General features: G+C 36.9%; 1 protein-coding gene across 1 annotated transcript in view; it reads left to right on the top strand.

The window, feature by feature from the left end:
* MALRD1 (MAM and LDL receptor class A domain containing 1) overlaps positions 1-21,568 on the top strand; it is a 790,469-nt gene that overhangs the window by 453,967 nt on the left and 314,934 nt on the right. Inside the window, exons 28-29 of the mRNA XM_064590300.1 lie at positions 9,003-9,248; positions 10,809-10,966. Of these exons, the coding sequence (XP_064446370.1) occupies positions 9,003-9,248; positions 10,809-10,966 (404 nt within the window). The remainder of the gene's footprint in view (positions 1-9,002; positions 9,249-10,808; positions 10,967-21,568) is intronic.

The raw sequence follows: 21,568 nt of genomic DNA, 5'->3' as shown, positions 1-21,568 counted from the left end.
CCTCTTTCCACTTGAAAAATATTATCTTTTATTCTATATGCTAAAGTAAATTTCAAAGGTTTAAAATATTTAAATATTTTAAAAAGAAAAAAATGAAATTGTGCAGCAATCATACAGTACTAGAAAAAATATGGGAGAATTTTACTTAATATTGGATTGTCAAAAGCCATAAAAGGAAAGATTGACAAATTTGACTGCATGAAAGTACAAAATACAATTTTCGTGAAGTGATTTTGATTTGGAGATTTATGCCTAGATCATACTTCTAGCCCTAGCTCTCTGTCTCATGGTAGTGGCTTTATTTGTGATGTCTTAGAGCCAATTCTCCTTAAATCCTCAAAGCCTCTATCAAGTACACTGAAAAACAATAAAATATTAATATATTTTACATTTTCTGACAGCAGAAATAATTCACTGGACTGTCTTCATGTTATCCCTGATAGTTGAATTTGAAACTTCAGAAAATGATGATTTTAAATGATCAAGCTCATTACCATACCTTTTTAAATATGATGCACTAGAAACTCAAGGTATACAAATTGTTCACCACCAAGATGTCAGCAATTTCCTCCAAGTCAGAATCATGAAGGAATATTCATTTTTTTTATTTTTATTTTTATTTTTTTAAGATTTTATTTATTTGAGAGAGAGAGAATGAGAGACAGCATGAGAGGGAGGAGGAGCGAAGGGAGAAGCAGACTCCCTGCTGAGCAGAGAGCCCAACACAGGACACATTCCCAGGACTGCAAGATCCTGACCCAAGCCAAAGGCAGTTGCTTAACCAACTGAGCCACCCAGGCGCCCGGAATATTCATTTTTAAAAAGTACCTTTAGATTTCTTGTTTGAGTGCTTTTCCTGCACAGGATTAGAACTAGTTGAATGTTAGCATGCAATGTTAGCATAGCATTTCTTAATGGTTAAGTATTAAAACTGGGTAATTAAAAAATAGGAATAAACCATTCTTTCTGGAAATATCTTTTTGAATGAATATGAGTGGCAATCTAGTGTAAATTTTGTCATGCTGATCAAGGCTGTAGGAAGTGTTCTTTGAACATTTGAATTGCAACTATTTGGAATGAAGAAGATGGAAGCTACCGGAACAGTATTTGAGCCAATCTACAGTTTGTTCTCAGTCGAGGGCTGAGCCCAGGGCCCAAGAAGCATATAAGTACAGAAAATGCTGGTTTTCGAACAAGAGCCTCGGCCACACTGCAGTATTAAGCCACTTGGAACTGTGGTGGGCCTTCCTCCTCAAAGCTTAAGAGCTTCTGTTCTACCTAGACTCCCTTCCAGGTTTTCCTTGTTTTCTTAACACAAATCCCAATTCCTCTACCTGTTTTCTTTGTCCATTCCATAAGGCTACTGTCATCTATTTTATGGGATTTCTTTCCACGTGTTACCTCCTTTTGTGCTAAAAGTAAAGTAGATAACACAGGATCTTCACATTTTCAAGTCTTTGCTGCAAATTACTAAGGGGAAGGATCAAGAGGCTTAAAAAATAACAAATATGAAGGACTTTCAAATGTGTCAGGATCTCCCAAAGCAGCTGGTCTTGTTTTTTTTTGTTGTTGTTTGTTTGTTTGTTTTGTACCTACTGCAAAAAGCCAAGAAGAACCATAAGGGTTTTATTTTCTATCCTTATATCCCTTAGAAGGTTTGGCTGCTCCACTGAACTCTCTTGCCACATATATAGAATTGCAAAGTGAGAAAAAGAAAAGTAGCCCTTGGCATCTGGGACCTGGCCTGGTACTGTATCATTTAGGCCTTGGTGTTGCTATGAGCTGGTGGTTCTCCTGTTGAACATAAACAATTTCACAGAGTGTCAACATCAGACAAAGCCACTCTGGAACCATGGATCAAGATAAAAACAAGATCACTTTGTAAGCATGAGTGAACACAGACAAAACATGACCATTGTCTTGGCCAAAAAAATAACCAAACATCCCCATATCTTGATTTATAGGAGTGCTTCCAACCTATTATAACTTTAGCCTAGTCTAGTCTTCCCTTTGTTAGGTAAGAATCATTAAGATAGCCAGGGCGCCTGGGTGGCTCAGTTGGTTAAGCGACTGCCTTTGGCTCAGGTCATGATCCTGGAGTCCCGGGATCAAGTCCCGCATCAGGCTCCCTGCTCAGCAGGGAGTCTGCTTCGCCCTCTGACCCTCCCCCCTCTCATGCTCTCTCTCTCTATCTCATTCTCTCTCTCAAATAAATAAATAAAATCTTAAAAAATATTCTTTAAAGATAGCCAATCACATAATTATCTCCGCTTCCTGATAACACCCAATCTGGATCAAAATTCCACTTTCTTTGACCCTCCCCAAAATAACCTACCCAAAGCCCTAATCCTATTAAGTCATTTCCCCTACCCTCACTGAACTATCCCATGGTTCCCCACAGTATATGTTCTCCATCACTGCAACAAGTAATAAACTCAACTTTATCCAACTACAGTGTGCCCAGTAGTCTCTGACTAGAGGGCAATGGTAAGACAGAGAAAATGGGGTCAAGATTGTAAAGTACCTGTGGGCCATTTTAAGGATGTTGGCTTTTAATTCTGAGTGAGAGGGGATGCCATTGGAGGATTTTATTTTTTTAACTTTTAAAATTGTGTATTTTAAAAAAATTTGTGATAGTTTCCAATTCACAGAAATATTGCAATAACACTACAGAATTTATACTTCATCCACATTTGCAGATTATCAATTTACCCATTTGTTTTATATAAATCTTACTTTCAAGTCATTTCAGAGCAAGTTTCAAATACTGTCTCGCCCTTTTACTTCTAAATAATGCATTGTCTGTTTCCTAAAATAGAGGATGTTCACTTACATGTATAATCAATTAACACTGATACAGTATTATTCAATTTATAGGCCTCATTCAGAGTTTATCAATTGTCCCCAAAATGTCCTTTTATGTAATTTTTGTTTTTTGTCTGGTTCAGGTTCTAATCAAGGATCATACTCTGCATTTAGTTTTTAAGTATCTTTATATTTCTTTAATGTACAGGAATTACTCAGCCTTTGTCTTCTTTGACACTGATATCTTTGAAAAGTAAAGACCTTTTATTTTGTAGAGTATCCCCCAGCTGGTATTTGTTGGTTTCTCCTTATATTTAGTTTCAGTTCGTTCAGTTTTGGTGAAAATGCTGTGTATTAATTTGTTACCTTTTCTTGAAAACCCATTGATCATATGTTTCTGAATCAATTTCTGAATGATATATCCTGATCCACAGATCATTCTGTCTATATGTAAGTCAGTGCCACACAGTGTTAATTACTATAGCTTTGTACAATTTTTTGAAATCAGATGTTGTATATCTGACACAGTTTTTGCTAATCTAGGTGCTTTGCATTTTCATATACATTTTAGATTCACTTTGTTAATTTTTACAAAAGTCCTACTGAAATTTTGACTGGGATTATATTGGAATCATAGAAAAATTTGAAGAGAATTGAGTTCTTAACAATATTAAGATTTATGATCCATAAGCCTGATATATATCTCCATTTATATAGGGTCTCTTTCCTATCAGTATTTTGTAGTTCTCAGTATAAAGGCCAGATATCATTTTGTTAAATTTATCCCTAGAGTTTTGTGTTTTGAAATGCTCTTTGAAAGGACTTGTTCAAATTTTAGATTCTAGTTATTTATTTCTAGCATACAGAAATGTAATTGATTTTTGTGTATTGATGACATATAATCTTGCTAAACTTATTTGTTATTACAAAGAACTTTCTGTAGATTTTTTATTATTGTAAGATGAATGCGCTGAGCACATTTATGCTTTACTTTCTTTGCCTGATAATTCCATCATCTCTTTTGTATCTATATTTACTTTTATTGGCTATTTTCCCCTGGTTATTGATCACATTTTCCTGCTTCACATACCAGTATTTTTTTTTAAGATTTTATTTATTTATTTGAGAGAGAGTAAGATCACAGAGGGGGAGGGAGAGGGAGAAAAAAACTCACCACTGAGCCTGATGTGGGGCTCGATCCCAGGATCCTGGGATCATGACCTGAGCCGAAGGCAGATGCTGAACCGACTGAGCCACCTAGGCGCCCACAAAGTAGTAATTTTTAAGTTGATGATGGAATTGTGAATTTGTGTTGCTAAGTATTGAAACTTGGTATATTTCCTTAAAAAGCATTGAACTTTGTTCTAGAGGCACTTAAGTTGCTAACAGTTCCGTTTGGTCCTTTGAGGTTTAAGTTTTTTTAAAGACAGATAGAAGTCAGCAATTTCTTTGATATTAATATTTTTGAAGTATAGTTAAACATACAATACTATATTATTTTCAGGTGACAACAGTGATTTAACAATTAGACACATTACAAAATGCTCATCACAATAACTATAGTTACCATCTGTCATCATATAAAGTTATTACACTATTACTGATTATATTCCCTATGCTGTACTTTTTATCCCTATGACTTATTTATTTTATAGCTGGAAGTTTGTATTTCTTTATCACTTTCCTCTTTGCAAATTTCCTCTGTATTTTTTTTTTAACTCAGGAAACTAGTTTTTAAAGTAATCTAGTGTAAAAACAAGTTGAGGTTAAAAGAATATGTTCAGAGAGTGACTATGTTCAGCTTTGCAGGCCATATGGTCTTGATTGCAACTACTTAACTGCCATTTTAGTGTGAAAGTAACCATAGATAATGTGTAAACAAGTGGGCATGGCTAAGTCCCAATAGAACATTATTTACTTAAACAGATGGTAGGCCAGATATGGTCTTAAGATTATAGGTTGCCAATCCAATCCATGGTCTAGAGTCTACTTCCTTCTAGAGTTACTTTCCCCCATACTAAAGTGTACCCTTCTGGAATTCCTACTGAATGCCTTACGTATTCACCAAGGACTCTACATTCTGGCTGATAGAAACTCAAAGATATGTGGCCCTCTGTGACCTCTGGTAATTTTTCAGCATATAGCTCCCAGTTATTCTCTTAGAAATTGTTCTCAGTTTCTCTTTCTGGATTTTATCCTGCAAATATAAAAACTAGAATTCAGACAAAGACTTAAGCATATCTCTGGATCTCCTTCTCTGTATAGCACCCTTTCCTCCACCACCCAGCATTGAAAATTCTAGCTGTCCCAGACTGTTTCCTCAACTATGTGTAACCCCATTTTTTGCTGGGCTGACCCTATTGGAGTTATAGTCCAGAAGTGCCTCCATGCAGAAATCTAGGGGTGATCATAGGGTGTGCCTTTTTTCATTTCTCTAAGGGATCCCAAGCTTGTATTTCCTGATGTTCAGTGTTTAAAACACTTGTTGTATATACTTTGCCCAAGTTTCTAGTTGTTTATTGCTGACGGATAATTCCATACTTTATTACTCTTTCTTACTGTGTATATGCTGGGAGCAAACGTCTTCTTATTACTTACCTTGATATTCAAATTGTCTCTGATTTGGCCAGTAAGTTTCTCTAATAGCTGCCTCCTTGAGCCTTTCATCATAATGCTATAAATTTTTGAGCACTTTATTATTTTCTGGTACAAAAAAAAATCTAGGTTCATCTTGAATTTTTTTGTTCTTAGCTCCAGACTATTTTCTCAAGGGGTCCTGGCTCCTTTTAATGGGGAATGGTATTTAAATAGAGTTTGGGATAGAGGAGTGACATTCAATTATGTTAAAATGTCACATGGTTCTGTTTTGTTTAATGGACCATAAGGGTCAAGGGTAAGGCACAGAGATCAGAAAGGAAAGTATTGTAATAAAATCACACAAAATGATAGTCACTTAGGCCAAAATAGTAACAGTGAAAAACTGTATATGTTATGGAATAAAAAGTTTTATACACACACACACAAACACAGACACATATATGTGTTTTTATAGATAACATCCAAACCAAATTTTGAATGGAGGCCCACCTTGTAACTGAGGATTGGCCCACCTTGGGCCAAAATTTGGTTTGGATGTTAAGACTGACAGTACCGATTGTACACTAAAAGGGTTGAAAATATCTATTACTCACATATTGAGGCCTTCTGGGACATCAGTGTAGCTCCAAGGCATGTCCAAAAGTAGTTTTAGAGAGCAAGGAAAGGAAACTGATTTAGAGTTTTCTGGTGGTTGGAGGGTGGGACTGGGGTGAGAATTTCTGTGCACAGATAAGGGCATGCTTCGTTCGAAACTCCTGCCACTAACGGGAGCACCTGGGCTAGCTTACTAGGTTTCCAGATGTTGGACACAAAGGAAACACTGTCAGCAATCAGCTCAAACACCAAAAAGCGGAGTCAGACCCTACTACATGGACAAGATTTGTTTTTTCTCCGAGTAACTGGAGTTATAGAGTTGCCATAAACACAGTTGAGGAAGACTGTTCACTGGAAAAGTTTGGAGGCAAAGAATCAGAGTTTGCATTTCAGCAAGTTAAGCTTCAGATGTCTCTAAGACTTATTTACGTTGGAGGTTTTTTACTTTCATAATTTGTTCTTTTTTGTAAAAATAAACTGCCCACTAAGAAGGTCTCTGCCTAATTTGAATAATATATTTTTATTAAAAATCAAAGTTACATAATTCCATAAAAGCTTTAATACCCGAATCGCTTAAAGATATACACCCTCCCTCTTAGTAGCTGATTTCTTTGGACAAAACAACAGACATGGAAAATAATCTGGAAATAGGTAAATAACATTAGTTGATGATTTTCCTTGATATTTACCAAAAAAGTGTTTTATGGATAGGACACAGGATAGCAGTGAAATTGTCTTTATTAGTGTGAAGGGCTTTCTGTTCAAAATAATCTTATGTACTATTTAAATTATTGTGTTTTTAAAATTGTGTAGCTATTTATGTTTTAGAAATTTAAAAATTATTATTCTAAAATATTGGCTATGTCAGTTGTGTAATATATGCCAATATATTATCTGTGATGTGTTTCCATTTAGAAACATGTTCAAACTACTTTCTTGTTTGTTTTAGAAGAATTAAATTTTAGCTTGATTCAGTCTCTTTGGAGAAAAGCATCTTAAGAACCAGTTTTGTTTTTACTCCCCAAACAAATTGGAATTGACAGAATCAATACAAATGCCAACTTGTGTAAAATTAAATGATCTAGTAATTTCGCAGGTTCTCAACAGCCCCCTGAGAAATAATGCATCTGGTAGTCAACACTACCATTTTAGTTCATTGGTGGTCTGGTCTTGTGGTAGTTGACCTGGATCATTGCTCTTCTTTTCAAGTCAATAGATTTAAAAAATAGTTCAGAAGACAATAGACCTAGGTCCAAATTATATCTCTGCTCTTGAAAAATCACCAAGTCATTTAACATCTATAATCCTCGTTTATTTTTCATCTATAAATGAAGGTTAATGTATGTGCTCTCCATTTCTATGTAGCTCAGAAGTGCTTTAATGTTATGATTCTGAGTCAAGCTCTGTGATTGAAACATTAAAGGCCTTTTGTGTTATCCCGAATCTGCTAAAACTGAACTGGACAGCTAAATAAAAATAGTTTAATCCCACGCTGCAAGAAAGGAAAATGTTAGCAATTAACCCAGACAAGAAAGTTTTGTTAGAGGCAGAATGCATGGTTGAAACTTATTTTCAAAGGCTTTGCAAGTGTAAAGGGCATTTAATTAGGCAATTTTGAACAAACAGTCCAGAAACAGCTTAGCACGCAAAATGGCTAGAAGCCTTCAGAACACTACTCTTCTCCCCAGTGGTTTCTACATGGCATCCCATCCATTTCCTCCCACTTCCTCCCTCTTAGCCATCTATTTTCTAAAATGTAGGACTGATCCAGGACATGAAACCTTCTTTATGAGATTTTATCAGCAGTTTTCAGCTCCCAGAGCACCTTCTAGTGAATCCCTGAATCACCCCCAGCTCTAATCCACACTAGTCCTCAGCTACCAGACAACCCCTGATAGGGAGGCATTATCAGTTTCCGTATGTACCAGATGGGGAAGACAGGAAGGAAGAGAATTCCTGGTACTGTCGTGTCACAGAGCAACTGGGGAGTGGATATCCTAAGGTGGATCTTTGAATGAATTTTTCTACTAAAATATTGTTACCCTGGTGTTACACCCTATTGTAATATTGGAGCAGGATAATAATAATACCTTAAATGTGCATATTGAACTGCTTTGTCATTTCCAGAGCACTGTATTTCACTCATTCATGTATTTGACTAATATTTCCTGATCATTTACTAATGGCCAGGCTCTGCTCTAGGCACTGGGGATATCAACAATAGTCTCTTTAATTAGCTTAACTTCTGTAGGTTGTACTATTTTTTTTTCTCTTTTTAGATAAACTAAACTTGTCAAGGGTAGGATGATCCAAGTCTCATAGCTGAGAAGGATCAATACCAGCATTCAAACTCGGGTCTTCAAAAACACTGCTCTTATTTATTCGGGGGGGGTGGGGGTCAGCGGAAAATAAAACTTTATTGTTGACATTTCTTTGTAGGGAAATTGTTTCTAAAATTCTAAACAATTGACAGATATAAATGCATTTTGGAGAAAAATCTGTTAGAAAGTTGAATATTACTTATATGTTCATACCCCTACTTCTATGGAAATACTATATATATATATTTGGTTTCTGATAAATATTAAAATGCATGGGTGGTAATGGAATGTACTTCCAAATACACCATAGTACATAAGCTCTTAGTACCCTAAAGATTTTGTTTCAGTATAAAAAATGGAAAGCCTCACTGGCTTTCAGATCTAATTTATATTCTTGAACTTAGCTTGCAGGAAATGCTGTATTTGAAGAGTCTTGGGGTACTTTCCTAGATCAATAAAATGATACTTGATTTTTTTTTTTTTTCATTTTGAATAATCCTTGTGAGTGATCTGTTGGCCAGAACCCTGGAGGGGATCAGGAGAGAAAGATGGGGATCAGATAACTCATACTCCTAAGAACACCGTGTTTCTTAATATGTTAAAGTGAATCTACTCTTACTAGCTTTTAAGCTTAGTGATGTGTTAGTAGTGTTTCCTCATCTTCATTTATTTTCTGTTTTCTAGGTTCCTGCCCTCCTGGCTATTGGGAATGTCAGAATGGCAAATGTTATAAACCAGAGCAAAGCTGTAATTTTGTAGATGACTGTGGAGATGATACGGATGAAAATGAATGTGGTACCTCCTGTACTTTTGAGAAAGGCTGGTGTGGCTGGCAAAACTCCCTGGCTGATAACTTCGATTGGGCTTTGGGAGTTGGCTCTCATCAGAGCCTAAGACCTCCCGAAGACCACACACTTGGAAACAAAAATGGTAGGTTACGAGGCTTTCCTCATTTTTACAGTGAGCATCTCATTGTCTTCCCTGACAGCAACTGGAGAGCTCTGGTGAGACTACTGTGGGGCCATGGCAAGCGAGTCAAATATCTGATGAGTATATTTGTCTCCTGGGGCTGCCATCACAAAGTACTGGAAATGTCAACTATAGACATCATCTCACAGTTCTAGAAGCTAGATGGGAGAAATCAAGGTGTCAGCGGAACTGGTTCCTTTTCAGGGCTGTGAGAGAGAATCACCTATTCTGTGCCTCTCTCCGAGCTTCTGGTAGTCTCACACATTACTTGGCTTATAGATGATGTTCTCCTTTGTCTTTACATTGTCTTCCCTCTATGCACGTTTGTCTCTGTGTCCAAATTTACCCTTTTCATTACCACACAGTCTTCATGTGGATGAGGGCCCACTCTGATGATTTCATTTTAATTTGGTCATCCACAAAGGCCCTGTTTCCAAATAAAGTCACTTATACAAGGACTGGAAATAGGACTTCACCATCTTTGGGGAGGGGCATAATTCAACACATAACAGGGAGTAACCAAATTTTAATATTGTTCTGGTAATTGTAGATGGATGATAATGTATGCTGCCTTCGGGCACCTTTCCTAAATGACCCATGTTTATAATTAATAACCCTGAATTCTGCCACTCATTGGATCGTTAGCATATCATATAGCTTTTCAGATTCTCAAATTTCTCATCCGCAGGTGGAGAGAGCCCAGTTTTCCCTGTGTACCAAGCAGGGATTAGAGAAATGAGATGATACGTATGAAGGGAAAGCAGGTTTGGAAGCTGTAGAGGGTAACATGCAGATAACTGTAAAGTCACACGTGTCAGACGTGTTGGCAATGCCTCGTTTTTGCAGTGAGTAGATGGTCAAAGGACAAAGGATGTTAGCAGAATAAAGGACCCTGAATTCCTGGAAGCTACAGAATAGGAAAGAAGGTGTCTAAGTGTAGCAACTCCTCAGGCCTCTGATACAACAAAACCCTCCAAGCCAAACTGACCACACCAGAGAAATGAAGGTCTGAGCTCCATGCAGACACTGGGCTGTACATTGATAAAATGTTTTGAGTATTTGGATACATAAATATACAACTCATTATCTTCCATGTTACATATTAAGATTCTCAGCATTTTATTTGTGCACTCAGTAGATGACTGAATTTTTGGAAGTACGTTGTAATGCCTTTATTTTTCATAGGTAATATCTTTGCATTGTTTTACAAGAACTGGAAAGTATAGGGAGTCCATTAAATGATTTTTATAACTATCTTGTTGATTCGGTGCCATAAATATCCTGTCACATCAGTTGATCTGCATACTGTGAAGTACTCTGCTCAAAGCACAGACAGTTGGAAATTGTTCTGTCAGTGAGCTAGAAGCAAGGCTATTTGATTTTCTTTCTGTTTCAAATGGAAATGCCTTTGACAGCTCATATCCTATGAAATATAATTAAAAACCCTAACTAAGATGGAAAAGCTAAAAGGATCCCCTCATTGTTGTTTCTGTCCTATCTGAACGCTGTCCTTCTTCCTAGGGCACTTCTTGTATCTGGAGGCTACTCCGGTGGGCCTTCAGGGTGAAGAAGCACACCTCAAGAGTGCTGTGTGGCAAGAATCCAGCGCTGCCTGCACCCTAAGCTTCTGGTATTTCATATCTGCAAAAGCCACGGGGTCCATTCAGATCCTCATTAAGGTAGGATCTTCGTCTGTGATCCCTCTGAGCTTAGCGAAGATTCCTACAGGCAGCCCACGGCCAAAGAGAGTTTTCACAATTAGTCTAACTTGGCCAGAGAAAGCTTCCTTTTATCGTGGGGAGCTTCTACTTGGGGTTCAAATGCTCTGTGGGGTTTGATAAGCGGGGCATGGGAGCGAGCTTTGAGCTCAACATCATACCCTGTGGTTATGACTGAATCCCAGATACTCTTTTTATGATAACATTTAGTTGAAGACTCATAAATTTCTTCTTGCTGTCTCGGCATTTCCTTGCCTATCCTTTTCAGTAAAAGAAAATAGATTATTTGTACATCTGAGGGAGAGCAACTATCCATTTTAACTCCTGTGTGAGCAATCACAAAGGGAACTAATATTAGACATTTGGGTTCTAACCACACCGTGCCAAGGACTGAACCGCTCAGAAGAATGATCAAGGTGTGATTACATTGAACTACTTATTAACTATGACACCATAATGCATTTTCTTAGTGAGGATTAATTGGATGTTTCTGTCAGGGCTTTAATTTAGTATAACAAAGTGACAGTGTTCAGGGAACAAAATAACAAAGTATATGTTAATATTAATAAGAGTTGGTTCATATACCTCTGCTCTTTGGCAAGTTAAAGCGGCAGCAAAAAGGAGATGAGTGTGTGTTTGTGTGTGTTCATTGCAAGAATCTAATGAGAATTCTGAGAAAGCTGACTTTAAAAACATGCTCTAGAGGCCCCTGCTGTTTTATCACACACGAGCTTTGCTGGAGTGCCCTGGCGCCGTGGGAGAACATCTGACTAGAATACCAAAGGGCTCCAATGTGTGAAGAGCTCATGGCTATAGTCTGTGTTTTATCCGACACCTGAGGTAACTTTATAAGTTCGTATTCTTCTATAATCAGAAATGCCTGCCTGATAAAATACATGCAGCAAATACTGCAGTGAGTTATGCTTATATTTAAATGGAGAAGCTTAAATGTAATGCTGAAAGTTCTCACAAGAGTCTTTTGCTTGTACCCTACTGAACGGGATGCTTTGTTACACAGTGAAGGATTTCGCACCTGAAGGATTTTGCACCACTTTGTGGGTTTTGCTGTTACTATTTGCTTCCCTCATGTTCACCTTTAATCTCTCTTATATTATAGTAACAAACGTTTACCATGAAATGTGAAGTTAAGCTATTTTGCTCTATAAGTCTTCCTGTGAAGTTAGGTTGAACTCCTGTGGTTCCTCCAATTGATTCCTATGTGCATTTAACAGCATTTTTAAAGAACTATCTTCCTACCATATTTTTTAAAACATAGTAACACTTGTTACAAAAAAAAATATATGCTTATTCTCCTTTACTGACATTTTTTGCAAAGAGAAATCTTTCATCGCATATATTGATTTACATTCAGGAATTTTAGGGCAATCATTTTATTTTGGTAATTAATATGATACATATTTTTGATCATCATTACAAAGTACTTCTTAGGCTGCTCTCTGTGTGGAACCATGCTGGGTTTTAACCTGCTCATTAGGCTGAAAGCATCCTAGCCAGATGGCAAACACAATAGGGGCAGGGATTCTGTCTTTTATTTCTTTCTTTACTTCTCTCTTTTGAAATGGTCTCAATTTATGCATGTGTTGCCTCCAGCTCAGTCTCCCCTGTCTATTCTCAGGAATGTCTCCTTCTGTGTTTGCCTCTTTTGCCTCCATACCAAACCTAACACAATGTGGCAGATTCAGCTTTTCACAAAACTTTCCTTGACCACTTTTGCCCACCATGATTACTCCTTCTCAGAGTGTCCCTCACAGCTCCAGAAATTCTTCTTTCTCACTAAAGGTTCAACTATATTTATTCTATTTCAACAGGTAGGTCATAAAATCTTGAGAGCAAGATCTTGAAGTTTTAATCTTAATGTCCCTCTGAGTTCTTCAGAGAAGGGATTGCAGAAAAGGATAGGTATCCTCCTAGAGCCCACTCCCAGGCTTAAGGCACCCCTTTTTGGGACAGTCCTTATGAAGGAATGACTGTTATGGGTTACATGCATGACAATAAATTCTAGTCTGGGAAAGGTGGTGTCATTCAAGATGGCGGTGTAGGAAGACCCTAAACACAACTCCTTCCTTGGACACAACAAATTCATAGCTATGTATGTAATAGTTTTCCTCTGTAAACAAACAAAAAAATCCCTGAGAACTAGATGCTAGGATTTCCACAACAAAAGACAACAGAGACACTTTGAGAAGGACAGGAGAGGTAGAGACATGTCCTCCCTGGGATCCTACCCCAGATGCAGTGACCCCACAATTGGGAGGGATCCCCCAAATTTAGAATTCTCCCTCAAGGAGTGAAGGGCTTGTTCCCCACATCAGGCACCCTGACCTTGAGGGCTAGCACCAGAAAGATGAGCCTGCCAAATGCCTATTTTAAAAATAAATGGGGATGAAGACCAGGAGAATCATTGAACTATAAGGAACATATACCCGACTCTAAAAGGGCTCACATGCAAACCCACTCACGCTGAGATCTAACACAAGAGGAACAGACTGAAAAGTACCTAGACCAGCAAGGGAGATCCACTTACTACTTTTAAAATGACTGCCAGGGAGGCAGGACCCCATGAGGACTTTATCCAGGGATGGAAGTGCTGGTGCATGCCATTCTTGCCATTCATCCTAACTTCCTGGTGATGCAACAAATGGGTGCCATTTTTGGTGCCCTCCCTCTAGCTAACATGTGGAGGGCATGGTCGGCACGCATAAGCAGGCTGGGGGACACACCCCTCGTTCCACTCACCCTGTGCATTATTGGAGCTACAACAAGGCAGATGAATGCCCTGAACCCCACCCACCCTGTGCACAACTGGGATGGTTAAGTGATGTGAGCCCCGATCTCCCTGCACAGCAGCCGTGGCCCTATCGGAGTCAGCATCCTCATGCAGCCATAGAGTGCCTGGCTCTAGTGGCCAGGGAAGATGGTGCTTCTGAATCACATGGAAAACTCCTACACAACACCACCCGTTCAAGACTGAGGGAGTAGCCATTTCACCTAATATAGAGAGAGAAACAGAGAGAGGCAAAATGAGGAGAGAGGAATTTATTCCAAACCAAACAACAAGGAAAATCCTCAGAGAAAGATCTTAATGAAACTGAGATAAGCAACAAACTTAATAAAGAATTCATAGTAATGGCTGTAAAGATGCTCACTGATCTTGGGAGAAGAACGGATGAACACAGCAAGAACTTCAACAAAGTGACAGAAAAAAAAAAAAGAAAGAAAAAAAAGAAACAAAACAAAAAAAGCCAAAGTGACAGAAAATAGAAAGAAAATACCAAGCAGAGGTTAAAACTACATGGAGAAATACACTATAGGGTTTCAACAATAGAATGGATGGAACAGAAGCATGAATCAGTGAACCAGAAACACAGCAGTGGAAAACACCCAATCACAGCAGGAAAACTAAAGCAAAAAAGAATTTTAAAAAGACAGGATGCCTTAAGGGACCTCCAGGACAGTATCAAGCAGAATAACATTTTCATTATAGGAGTCCCAGAAGGAGGAGAAAGAGAAAGGGCTAGAAAAATTCTCAAAGAAATAATGGCAGAAAACTTTTCCTAATTCCGGGAAGGAAACAAATATCCAAGTCCAGAAAACCCAGAGAGTTCCAAATAAGGTGAACCCAACGGTGTCTGGGTGGCTCATTCAGTCGAGCGGCCAACTGTTGGTTTTGGCTCAGATCGTGATCTCATGGGTTGTGGAATCGAGCCCCACATCAGGCTCCATGCTCAGCGGAAAGACTACTTAAAGATTCTCTCCCTCTGCCCCTCCCTCTGCTCTCTCTCTCTCAATCTCTCAAATAAATAAATAAATCTTTTTGAAAAAGAGAAAAGATGAACCCAAAGAGAAACACACTGAGACACATTATAATTAAAATGGTAAAAATTAATAATAAAGAGAAGAAATTAAAAGCAAGAGAAAAGCAACCCACTGTATAAAAGGGAACCATTATAAGGCTCACTGTATAAAAGAGAACCATTATAAGGCTATCAGCAGGTTTCTCAGCAGGAACTTTACAGGTCAGAAGGGCATGCATGGCATGATATATTCGAAGTGCTGAAGGGGAAAAAATCCCAACCAAGTATTCTCTACCTGGCAAGCTTATCATTCAGAATTGAAGAAGAGACTAAGAGTTTTCCAGGAAGCAGAAGCTAAAGTAGTTCATCACCACTGAACCTGACCATAAAAGGAATGTCACAGAGGTACAGGTCTGTGATTCAACAGTCTTACACTGTACCTCTGAAACAAATAATACATTATATGTTAAAAAAAAAAAAAAAAGAAGAAGAAGATAGTAGGAAGGGAAAAATGAAGGGGGGGGAATCGGAGGGGGAGACGAACCATGAGACACTATGGACTCTCAGAAACAAACTGAGGGTTCTAGAGGGGAAGGGGGTGGGGGAATGGGTTAGCCTGGTGATGGGTATTAAAGAGGGCACATACTGCATGGAGCACTGGGTGTTATACGCAAACAGTAAATTATGGAACACTACATCCAAAAAAAAAAAAAAAGAAGGAATGTTAAAGGGGGTTTTCTAAGCTAAAAAGAAAAAGACACAAATACTAGTAGAAAAACATGTGAAAGTTAAAAATCGAACTGGAAAAGACAAGTAATCAAGGTAGTGGTTCAACAGCTTACAAAGCAAGTATGAAGGGTAAAAGACAAAAGTAGTAAAATTAATTAAAACTACAGTAATTAGTTAAGGGATAAATAAAATAAAAAAGATGTAAAATGTGTTATCAAAAATATAAAATGCACAGGAGGGTAGTAAAAATATAAAGCTTTAGAATATGTTCAGAATTAACTTACTGTCAACTTAAAGGAGACTTATATATGTGTTATATGTGAACCTCACAATAACCACACACAAAAAAAAAACTTACAGTTAAGAACACAAAGGTAAAAGACAAAGTAATCTCAATATAAAGAAAACAAACACAAAGGAACAAACCAAGAAAAGAACAGAGATGAACAACAAAGACAGCCAGAAAACAATTCACAAGATGACAGTAAGTACATACTTATCAATAATTACTTTAGGTGTAAATGAACTATTCTTCAATCAAAAGATATAGGGTGGCTAAATGGATAAGAAAAACAAGATTCTTCTATATGCTGCCTTATCAAAACCTCAGTGAGCTATCACCTCATACCTGTCAGAATGGCTTTTATCAAAAACACAAGAAATAACAAGTGTTGGTGAGGATGTGGGAAGCCTCCTGCACGGTTGGTGGGAATGCAAACTGGTGCAGCCACTGTGGAAAACAGTAAAGTTTTCCCCCCAAAATTAAAAATCGAACTACCATCCAATCCAGCAATTCCACTTACGGGTATTTACACAACGAAAGCAAAAATACTGATTGGAAAATAAATATGCATGCCCACATTTATCGCAGCATTATTTACAATAGCCAAGATACGGAAGTAACCTAAATGTCCGTCGATAGATAAATGTTAAAGAAGATGTGGTATATTTATATAACAGAATATTGTTCAGCCATAAAAAAAGAATGGAATCTTGCCATTTGCAACAACACAGATGCTCCTTGAGGGCATTGTGCTAAGTGAATAAGTCAGAGAAAGACAAGTACCATATGATTTCACTTATGTGTAGAATCTAAAAAAGCAAATGAACAAAACAAAACAGAAAGAAAGACTCATAGAATACAGAAAACAAACCAGTGATTGCCAGAGGGGAGGGGGTCAGGGGACAGTTGAAATAGGCAAAGGGGATTAAGAGGTACAAACTTCCAGTTATAAAATAAATAACTCATATGGGCATGTAATGCACAGTATAGGGAATATAGTCAATAACATGGTAGTAAGTTTGTATACTAACAGATGGTAACTAGCCCTCTCCAGGTGATCATTTCATAATATGTAAACATATTGAATCATTATGCTATACACCTGAAACTAATATATATCAATTATAATTCAATAAAAAGTCCGATCTGGAAAATTTGTAATCTTAACTCTGAAATATATACATGCAGTCAGATGCAAAAGGCATGTAATCATTGAGCAGTAATTTAATGACAATGTAGTTTTAAAGGGTAGTGTTGATTACACATCACAACCACAATAGTAGATACATTCATTGAACCCCAACTATATAACATATATTGAACATCAACATTTAATACTATTTCATGTAATTCTTAGCACAACCCTCTGTGTTAAAGAATGCAAGCCCCATTTCACTGAAGGGTGGGTAAAGGGGTCTCATAGAAATAACCTAACCATCCTGTATGCGACATAACCAGTCAGTGACAGACTGGGACTTTGAATCCAGGTATGTTTACGTCCAAAACTTATGTTTTTATCCTCACCCCTATTCCCAAGAGTTTTTCACTGATACTAAGGAGTTCTGCTTTTTTATGAAATGCAGATTCTATTTTAGTGCCATCCATTTTCACTGGGTAAAATCATGGAATATTTTCTTTTTGAGGAATACAAAACCAGTAATAGTTCCTAGCATGGATATGTATGACTCTCAAACTACTCCTGTAATAAAGGAGAGAATTTAGGGAAATACCAGGAAAGCAAAACTATTTGTTTAGGAAGCATTTTGTAAAGAACAGTACAATTTTACATATTCTATATATTATATTTTTCTTCTATATTTCTTGCTTATAGTCACATGAGAAGTAATTTTCACTAGAGTGATGTATCTGGAATACATGTAATCTTTGTGTCTTGAAGTGATGGGAAGATGGAAAAGTATTTTATTGAGAAATTAACTTATTTGTCTTTCCTTTGAGTTTGCTTTAGTTATATGTGTAAAAAAACATACATACAATAAAATGAATTTTTCAAGAGAAATAACTTTTTAAAATATAACTAATTTTTAAAATAAAATTGAATAGTTTACCACATAGAAACATATAGCTATCACTCATTTTTTGGGCCAAACCACTTTGTGAGTAGGATTTGGTCCATGGGAACTGGTTGTGATCTCTGTGATTTCATTGCCTTTGTTTATGGTGAGTTAATCAAAACTCAGAGGGACTTAAGTTCAAGGCTATAAGTAAGTGGATGATCTAGGACTTGAACTCAGTTGATTAAAAAATTAAGATTAAAATGTTACATAATCAGTTTTGTTTCTGTCTTTGGAGGAAAATTGGATGTTGATCATTTAAATTAAAATACATTGGTTGGGTCTTTTCCTGAATTTAGTAATTCCTTTTTTTTTTTAATAGTATACTCATTCTTGATAACATTTGTCATTTTTACTTACCTTTCACTTACCTTTTAACCATTTGCATTCAGTATTAAATTTCTCATTAAACTTAAATGTATTGCTTTTCAGACCATCTAAGATTTAAAACAAAAAATTAGACAAGTGCTCAAGGGTAGAACAAAGTTGTACTACATAAAAGTCAACTTGGTTTTATAATTATGTTTAATTCTACCTATTTTTCTAGTGACTTGTGATGGGGTTAATTAACGATAAGTAATATGTAGACTTTAATACACGAGGAAGAATTTTAGAAGGGTTTTTAAATTTACTTGTGATTGACAATTTGTTTTTGTGGGTAAAAGTCTGGCTAGCCTCATCAGGAAACAAAAGACTTTTGCATCTTTCCAGCTAGCCATTTGAATAAAATTCAGGAACACCTGCTACCTGAAGAGCATTATCATGTTTTGGAACTACTCCATCTGTAATAAGCTGTTGATATTTTAATCAAGATGACTGTGTGCTGTAGGGAATTTTAATGTATTTGACTGAAGGCATTCAGGGCTGTTATACTGTTAGGATAGAAAAAAAGCCAGAAGTGGAGAAAAATAATGTATTTCAGGAGAGTCCTCCTGATTATAGCAACCTAGTTATGCTGAAAGACCATTACTAAATTAGTTCATTGTTTTATCTTGCTTAGTGGTTCAGAGAATTTGAGAGCAGATGGGGTTGCCCGTAATTTGTTTAATCTAAACAATTCATTTACAGATGAAGGGGCTAAGATTAGGAGGTTATATTTCTTGCCCCAGCTCAGATGGCATTTTAAGAAAAAGAATACAAACCCAGTTTTTTTGTTTTTTTTTGTTTTTTTGATTTCTCATTTAGAGCTGTGATATTTGTCTACCTGGAAATTCTATCTGAAGATCCTATTCAGTATAGAAATACAGATTTTGTTCACTAGGCAGAGAGAAATGTCAAATCAACAAATGAAAGGCCAGATTCCTTTGCCCATTTAGAAGACGGTGATCATCCTGGCTCTGCTTTTATCCTCAGTCTAGTGAACAATGAACCTCAGTTGTGTGTAAGGGTTAACCAACAAGAGTGAACCTTCCCATCCTTCCTAAGTCACCAAGACGGACACCATCCCCTACACACATGCTCACACATCCTCAGTCCTCATCTGAGGAGATTTACAATGAATTGCTAACACTATGGGTATCCAACTGTTGGAGTGTGTCAGATACATTTTTGGGTTTAGGCGTATTTTGATCTCTTCAGCCTACTGAACATCTGATATTATTTTAGTCATCTTGGCATTTTATTCGTTATTTCAGAGAAAAGAATGTAGGGAACATGGATGGAGAGGATACGTAGAATCTGGATATAGAAAATTGATTTCTCAAAGACTGTCTTATAGATTTTAGACTGTAAATCCATTAAGCTAAGTCTTTAGTGCCAAACTTCACTTATTTTTCCAGAATTGTTTCAGCATGTTAGCAATTCCATCTACATAATTTTGGCTATATTCTATTATTGACCCAGACCAAACTGAGGAGAAAACAGTTTGATTTTTGCTTTTTAAGCTCTAGCACACAAGATATCAGTACCTCCGGAGTTTTATTAAATCAGTTGCCACAAGCTCACCGTGCCCTGATTTAGGTAAAATCAATGTTCCTTTTTATCATCTTGGAGAACGTGGCAATATTTGTTCCAGGCTTATTTCTGACTGAGATTTTTCTAAAGTTCTTGCTTCCCCCTGCCCCCCACCCCCCACATCATTTACCTTTTTCCAGTGCCTCAAATGCTACCCACGAGAGCTCTTGAGCAGTCAGTGTCCCTGGAGTCCCTCGTGTCCTGAAGAGAGGATTTCTGTTAAGATGCTAACAGTTTGGCTTAATTGATTCCAGTAGTTTTGCTTTCAAGAGAATCATATGGCCAATTCTAAAGAATAGTATTTTCATACCCTTTCTGCTATTTCCCTTCCATTTCTCTTCCCACTACTGCTGCTTTTGTGATCAGTTCCAAGTCATGAACAGATTCCCTTTTTCCGTATGATGTGCTAATTCTTTTACACTTGCTAACTCACTTAATCTTCAGAATAAATTTGCGAGGTAGATATTTTGTCCTAATTTTTCAGGCCACAAAATTGAGACCCAGGTCACATAAATGGTAAATGGTATAATCAGCATTAAAGGCCAATTCTAACTCCAGAATCCATTCTCCAAGCCACTGCATTCAACTTCTGCTATTAGAATTTAAAACATTCTCATATCCAGGAAGCAGTGATATTACTGACCATCCATGTTTTTCAGTGGCTCTGATCCACATATGTTAGAGAGGGGAATGATTACTTTGTGTTCAACAACTATTACAGTTTTATTTGTTTTCTAACTTAGCATGTCAACAGCTTGTAACAGTAATTACATATGTATCTAAATCATTCTGCCTCACATCTAACATAATTCAAAAATTTCAAAACCATATTTAATAGCTGCATTCTAATGTTAGTGAGGAAAGAATGAATTAGAAACAATGTAATTTGATTTTTATTAAGAGCAAAGCTAACTAGATAAAACCTCTTAGTTATATTAATTTTTGTTCAAATGTGAAATCCTTAAAACCTTTGCAAACATCTATTCTTTGGGAATTTTCCTCTCTCTTGGCTTTGTAGTGTGATCAGACTTGGTCAATAACAACTTTTCCCTCTGAAAAGAGAGACCACTGAGGCACTTAGGCTCCCCACTCCAGCGGTTCTCAATTATCATGTGTGTATATGTGTTTCTGTGTGTCACAGATCTCTTTGGAAGTCTGATGAACGTCTTAGTTCTTGTAATACTGTTTTAAATGTATGAAACAAAATGCTAGAATTACAAAGGAAACACTGCTAATTATTAAAATATTTTTAAATCCCACAATTTGACTTAATGAATGTATGTTAAGTGATAAGATCTGAAGGAGGATGGGATAACTGTTATAACTTTAAAGGGCTAATAAACATAAATGATATTTTTGAGATATCCCCAGCAGTGTAATGTGATAATAAAACATTTTTTATTATTATTATGGGTGAGAGAGTCACAGGTACTACTAATACCATGATTTGTTGCTTGCATTCATGTTTAAAGAAAACACCAAATTTTAGTTGAAGGTAGTGAAAATAAAGATGTATTTCTCTCATCCGTGTTACAGTCTCTTGAAAAGCAATATTTTATATATAAGGAGCCTTGAAGTTTTTTTTTTAATTTTATAAGGGTATCTGTCTTATGTGTTCAGCATAATCAGTGTTCAGAAAAATCAGTGTACCCTCAGTTCCCAATAATTGAGGCACAAAGACACCGAAGATAACATTCTATCTGAACCAAGT

This window comes from Mirounga angustirostris, unplaced genomic scaffold (assembly GCF_029215605.1).
Source record: "Mirounga angustirostris isolate CCGP_5_RB_7025 unplaced genomic scaffold, mMirAng1.0.hap1 SCAF_5, whole genome shotgun sequence".
In the NCBI taxonomy this organism is placed as follows: domain Eukaryota; kingdom Metazoa; phylum Chordata; class Mammalia; order Carnivora; family Phocidae; genus Mirounga; species Mirounga angustirostris.
This window is presented reverse-complemented; position numbering and strand designations above follow the sequence as displayed.